At 38.1% G+C, this 6,401-nt stretch overlaps 1 protein-coding gene across 1 annotated transcript; it reads right to left on the bottom strand.

Moving 5' to 3' along the window:
* Positions 1-4,639: 4,639 nt before the first annotated feature.
* HESX1 (HESX homeobox 1) lies at positions 4,640-6,170 on the bottom strand. The gene is made up of 4 exons (XM_047850969.1): positions 5,999-6,170; positions 5,285-5,484; positions 4,879-4,980; positions 4,640-4,782 (listed from the first exon to the last, which is right to left on the bottom strand). Exons 1-4 carry the CDS (start codon positions 6,153-6,155, stop codon positions 4,684-4,686), a joined length of 558 nt encoding a protein of 185 aa, XP_047706925.1. The 5' UTR covers positions 6,156-6,170; the 3' UTR covers positions 4,640-4,683.
* Between the last annotated feature and the right edge of the window lie 231 nt (positions 6,171-6,401).

The following is a 6,401-nucleotide window of genomic DNA, read 5'->3' on the forward strand; positions in this document are numbered from 1 at the left end:
TTGCTAGGCTGCCTCCAATGAGTACTTTTTGATTGACTGACTTGACTGAACTAGAGAGCTCAAGGAAGAGTAGTATTGGTGGCTCAATACACCATCAAATAGGGGCTGTGTCCTGTAAAACCACTGTTAGGCAATTTCTTGACCAACACCAGATACAATAGGTGTATGGTTCTTTGCAAGCTTGTAATGTGGTAAATACGACATAAACTGTGGCATCATTTACTTCATCATATGAACTTCCAGTCATAAAATGCTAAATAAAGGAGATGCCCACTAGGCTATCCAAGGATGCCTGGAAGAAGAGACCAGACATGAAGCTCCTAAATGTTAACTCTTTACTAGACAGAAGGTAAGCAATAAACTTTTTGGGCTGGGGTTTGGTTGTGGGACCCAGTAATTCCTGTCGACACCAACAAGCTTCCTAAGGCATCAGCAGGGGAAAAGGAAAAGGGTGGGAATAAGAAAACAAGAGAGAGGAAAATGGGAAGGCGTGAGTCTAATGAGATGTGGACTGGTCAGAGCCATCAAGAGCTGCCTTGGCTGCTCGGCCACTGTGGGCTGCTGCCCCACCAGGAGACAGAACACTTCAAATGAGCTTTAGGGACGCCTGGGTGGCTCAGTCAGTTAAGCATCTATCGACTCTTGATTTTGCCTCAGGTCGTGATCTTGTAATTTGTGAGTTCGAGCCCTGTGTTGGGCTCTGTGCTAACAGTGCTGACAGTTTGGAGCTTGCTTGGGATTTTCTCTCTCTCCCTCTCTCTGCTCCTCCCCAGCTCATGCTCTCTCTCTCACAATAAATAAAGTTAAAAATAAATAAATAAATAAATAAATAAATAAATAAACAAATAAAATGAGCTTTACATGCAGCCAAAGGCACACGGAAGGGCTTTTAGTCCTATGGGGCTCAGCGAGATGGAGAGGGCAAGTCACCACGTCATACTTTGATTTCTGTTCCTCATCAAGTAAATGGACTCAGCTCCCTGCCTTTGAATGAAGTAAAAACAAGGCCCAGGTTGATGCTGTGTGCTGGGTTTGGTAATGGGGGATTCATGCGATTCGTGTGATGTGTGATAAGATGCAGGGAGTGAAAGCAGCTATTAACACTGATTAACTCAAAAGTTGACCACCAGCACACACAGCCATTGTTTCCAACAGCACTCTCTAGCAATGGGCTTTGTCTGGCTGGCTTCACAAGAGACAAATGCCATTACAGGAGACCAAATAACCTTATTTAGGCAGCCGTCAGATAATAGAGACGCTCTAGGTATTAGCCTGACTGCATTAGTTTGATTTGTTACTACTGTTCACCTTGTCCTGGGTATTAATGGAGACAAAGGCTTGGAATTACCAGGAGCAGAGATAAGCTGTGGATTAGAGCCTGTGTGTTTTGAGGGAAAGACAATTCTATCTTGGGTTTTCATTTCCATTTCCACCTTGCTTGATTTTTCCTCAAAGTTAAAGTCCAGCTTTTTCCCTGAATATCATTATATTCACTCCAAAGTACTAGCAGTTATAATTGCTTAAAAAAAAAAAAAGTTACTAACTCATTATTTCCTCTAACAAGATCAATCAGCCTTTATCTTTGGAAATGATTTTGGGGGAAATTCACTTATAATCTTGTATATTATTTTGCTTCTTTGAATATTTTAATATATTACAGACTCACTTCAAAACACTTAATGATATTATGTTATTAGTATCTGAAAATATGTGAAATATCGTGCATATTATATTCATAGTTACTTCTTTAATATTACAAATTCTAGTATTATTTAAATTTTTTCTTACTTCCAAATGTTATTTTTTATAGATGCATCGTTTCTATTATAAATGATTTCAGTTATAAGTATGTACCTTCAGTTGTAAACACAACTTATCTCAATGATAGATAAAATTGAATTTTAGACCCACGTAAATAGGTTATATTATGGTCACTAGAGAATTCTGAGATAATGATATTCTAGAGTTATTGTTTCTTTCCTCACCAGACTTTTTATAGGTATGACCAGGTTTTGTAACTAAAAAATAAATTTAAGTGCATTATTAGTTACTAATCAATGTTTGTGATATTGTTTCATTTTTTTCAAAGTCTAGCACTTTATATAGAAATTTCCCACTCTTGGGGCGCCTGGGTGGTGCAGTCGGTTAAGCGTCCGACTTCAGCTCAGGTCATGATCTCGCGGTCCGTGAGTTCGAGCCCCGCGTCAGGCTCTGGGCTGATGGCTCAGAGCCTGGAGCCTGTTTCCGATTCTGTGTCTCCCTCTCTCTCTGCCCCTCCCCCGTTCATGCTCTGTCTCTCTCTGTCCCAAAAATAAATAAACGTTGAAAAAAAAATTAAAAAAAAAAAAATTCCCACTCTTCACAGTTAGGTTTAATTTCAGGTAAATTCTAGATAAACTATGATTACTCTCTGAAATATCAATTTGTGAAAAGTACTACTTTAAAAATACTTAAGTGTTAATATTGTAAAATAGCTTGTAATATGCAGGGCTGAAATCCTCTTCTAAACTAAGCAAACATTAGGAAAGGGATAGAACTAGATGTCTGACATGGCAAGATGTCAGAAAGATGCACAGAATGTTAAGTGTGATGACATTTAAAAAAATAATAAATAGAGGGGCACCTGGGTGGCTCAGTTGGTTAAGCGACCGACTTCAGGTCATGATCTCATAATTCGTGGGTTCGAGCCCACATCCCCACACCCGGCTCTTTGCGGACAGGGTGGAGTCTGGTTGGATCCGGTCTTCCTCTCTCTCTGCCCCTCCCGGCTTGTGCACACACACTATCTCTCTCCCTCTCTCGCGAGAATAAACATTTTTTAAAAAAACTTTTAAAAAAGTAACAAATAGAAATGCGTGTGTATATCTATGTATACATATGTACCTGCCTTCGTGTAGAAAAAGAGACATAACAATGTTTAATGATGATTATCTGGGAAGGATGAGGCTTGAGAGAGATTTTCTTCTATTTCTACATTACTTGAATTGTTTACAATATGTAAATATGATGTTTGGGATAAAAATAAAAGACTGAGAAGCCTACCCATCACGTGACACTTTCCTCTCCAACGCACTCCAGTTGACTTCCAGTCCTCAACTTAATATAACTTCACAGAAACCTAATGAAGAGCAAAGAAAGCTCCCAGTGGATGAATTCTTACTGATATATTTCATAAATAGTGCTTCACATTTTGTATTAGTGAAAGCAGCTCCTTATATTGGGAAAAATGGCCCAGTCTGACAGTAGACTTCCTTGGAAAACATGTAATGCCTCTGGTTTTCCAGTGGCTGCCCTTCTGTTCTTCCTCCCTCTCCATCTCAGCAATAGTGGAACAGAATAAGACTGTCTATTGCTGACTAGTTGTTGGGACACAGAGCTCTCTATCCCAAATGTGCTCTCCCTAAATGATCTTTTAAAAGCTCTAAAATCTGAGTCACACTCCTTTTCCTCAGTGATAAGATGCACACTCCTTTTCATCTTTCTCATGCAATTAAACAAACAAAAATGTATATAGTAGGTATAGATTCAATAATTCAACAAGAATCTTCTACTGTGGTCATTGCTAGGAAAGAAGAGAACAGAGGAGCAGGAAAGAAAAGGGAGGGGAGAATTCAACTCAATGAGGACAGCTGAAATATAGTTTCCAGGAGACCAAGTCAAAGTCCTCAAGCAAACATTTCAAAGAGCATACCCAGTCTGGCCTTCCACTAATTAACTAGAAAACAAACACCCAGACTTCCAGTGGTAGGACTTCTTTTTTGTGATGCATCTTACCTATTCCTTCCCATCTTTAGTTGATAGGTACAATGGCAAGTGCAAGGAAAATACATAGTTTTTGTCCCCAAAAAAGTGCCCTGATTTTTTCTAGCGACTATGTTGCAGCACATACAAAAGGCAGATCAGTTACCTCATCAGTCAACGTATTACTTTTAACAACAAAATATACAGTTGTTTGGAAACCACTAAACTAGAAATAGATATTAGCCCGATGATCATTATTCCTTTAATGAATGAAAGTAAAACACAACATTAAATAGCTAGGAAAATATTTTAAAATTTGCATGTATTTGCAGCTCAATCCTTTTTGCAATATAATACCAAGGGTATGAATATGACAACTGATGTCTTTCTATCTCTACTTTGGCATAATGATTTTGCTTAAAAAAAAAAAACAGCTTGAAACTGGCATGCTAGAAGGATTTGTATTGATACGTGGTGAGAAAGTTTCACTGCTTTATGTCAGAAATTAAGAGGAGCTAATAATCATGTTTCAAAATGCACTTGAAGAAAACTAATTGAAGCAGAGCATATCTTTGTGCCATTCTCCAGATTATTTTACTTGAATTATTCTGTAAATAGAATCCAGCTTGTGGAGTCACTTAGTCATGAGCTTGCTGATTTTAGCGAACTACTTTCTTAGATTAAATTTGCTCACTTAAAAAATAGCTGGCTTTTTCTGAAAATGTTTATTAAAATATATAGGAAAGGCCTTTATTGTAACTAAAAGTGCCCATGTATAATAGGTACCATGTTTTAATAGTGAATATTTACAATATATTTTTGGAAGAAAAATGACAACACTCAGATTAAATGCAGAAAAGATCACATTTTTAAAATTTGATATCTCCATTGATTCCTCGGGTTCTGCAATTGTAAAATAATCTCACGTGGTCAGTTTTCCGTCTACTCCAGGAGATTCGTGTTGAAATTTTTTTTCGCCATTAGAAACTGTGATTCTCTATGGGACCTTTTCAGCTTTGCACGCCGATTTTGGAACCAGATCTAAAATTAAGGAAAAATAAAGTAGATCTCAGGAACATTATTTTACTATTCTTAACATTTCCATCATCACAGGTAACAGCTAAGTTTGAAAATTACCTGGATTCTGTCTTCCTCTAGATTCAGTTTTCGAGCTAAGTCTTCTCTGATATCAATGCCAGGATAGCAGTTTACTCTAAAGACATTTTCCAACACTTCAATCTATGAATAAGGTAATAGTTACATAAAATGTTGATATTTCGTATGTCATTATAAAATGGGCTTTAATTCGTATAGCAAAATAATTGTATTTACATCTTGGGCAATTAATCTATATATGCCTTTTACATTTTTTAAATGACTATCCAGAAACTGTCAAAAAAAAAAAAAACCACCTCCATAGAGTCTATTGTTTCATTAACAAGGCTTCTTTCTAAACTGAGATCCCAAAGTGATTGGGCTTTTGCCCAACAGGGCGTTAGTTAAAACCTTTGTATTATCATTACTGCTTGAAAAAACTTCCCACCTGGTTTTGAGTAAAAGCGGTTCTTGGTCTTCGTCCTCTATACCAACTCAGTTCTCTTTTCAAAGACAGTCTTTCTGAGGGTGAAAAGTAATTTTCATATTTCAAAAATCTTTCTTCTGGCACTGGACGATCCACAGTATAAGGGAATGAGATCCCGTTAGGAAGGCTCGGGATATGTACACATAGGTTAATATCTTTCCCTAAAAGCAGAAAAATAAACTCCATCTTAGATGTCCAAACCTGTATTACACAAAGTTCTATAAGAAGGAATTTCAGGAACTTGTCTTTAATTTTCCTGGGGAAATTCCTCTGGGTTTCACAAGAGAACTGACCTCTCATCAACCAAAAACCAAAAAGCAAACAAAGATGGAGATCCTGCCTTGCTGCTAGAGAACATTTTGATCTCTGAATGTCATGTATTTTTTCAGTGAAAAAATAGAATATCTGATGTGTCAAATACAAGAGACCTTTTGAAATAAATGCAGGTTCTTGGCATTTCCTGTGAACGAACTTTATACTCCCTTGGATCTAAGGCCAATTCTCTTTTCATTTCCTATAGAACTCAGCTGGAGGCACTGAAAGTCCTAGATACTTCAGTTATGTAATTGGATGAAACTGCAGTTTTTCTCTAACTCTACGTAATATGAAATAAAGGCCAAAATAAACACTGCAGACGAAATAACAAAGAATTTAAAAAATTAACTTGTGGTGTACCTGAGGAGCCGCAGGTGTCTGCCCAGGGCCTGTGGGGTTTCATTGATGGAACACAGTCTTTCTTCTGGTCCAATCCCAAAATGCTCTCAATTGAAAAGGAGCAGGGCGAGGGTTTGCTTTCCCCGTGCCGAGCCCCTTCCTGCAGGCTGGGAGACATCCTCGAGTGGGCTGCACAGAACAGCGGCTCTGGCCTCTCCTTGCTTCTTGGCTGGCTCTGCCCCATGTGTACAGGGCTGGGATCTTCCTGTGGTTCACCTCCTGGCTCCGCTGACAAGGGGGCTGGATTTAGAACGTCACTAATTAAAATCCTGTCTTAGAAAGTTTTAGCATGTCAATGAACACTCTCCCAGCCAGCAGCTTGAGGAGTTAATTGTTTATTTGTTTGCAAGTAATTAGCAACTAA

The sequence above is a fragment of the Prionailurus viverrinus genome, chromosome A2 (genome assembly GCF_022837055.1).
Source record: "Prionailurus viverrinus isolate Anna chromosome A2, UM_Priviv_1.0, whole genome shotgun sequence".
Taxonomy (NCBI): domain Eukaryota; kingdom Metazoa; phylum Chordata; class Mammalia; order Carnivora; family Felidae; genus Prionailurus; species Prionailurus viverrinus.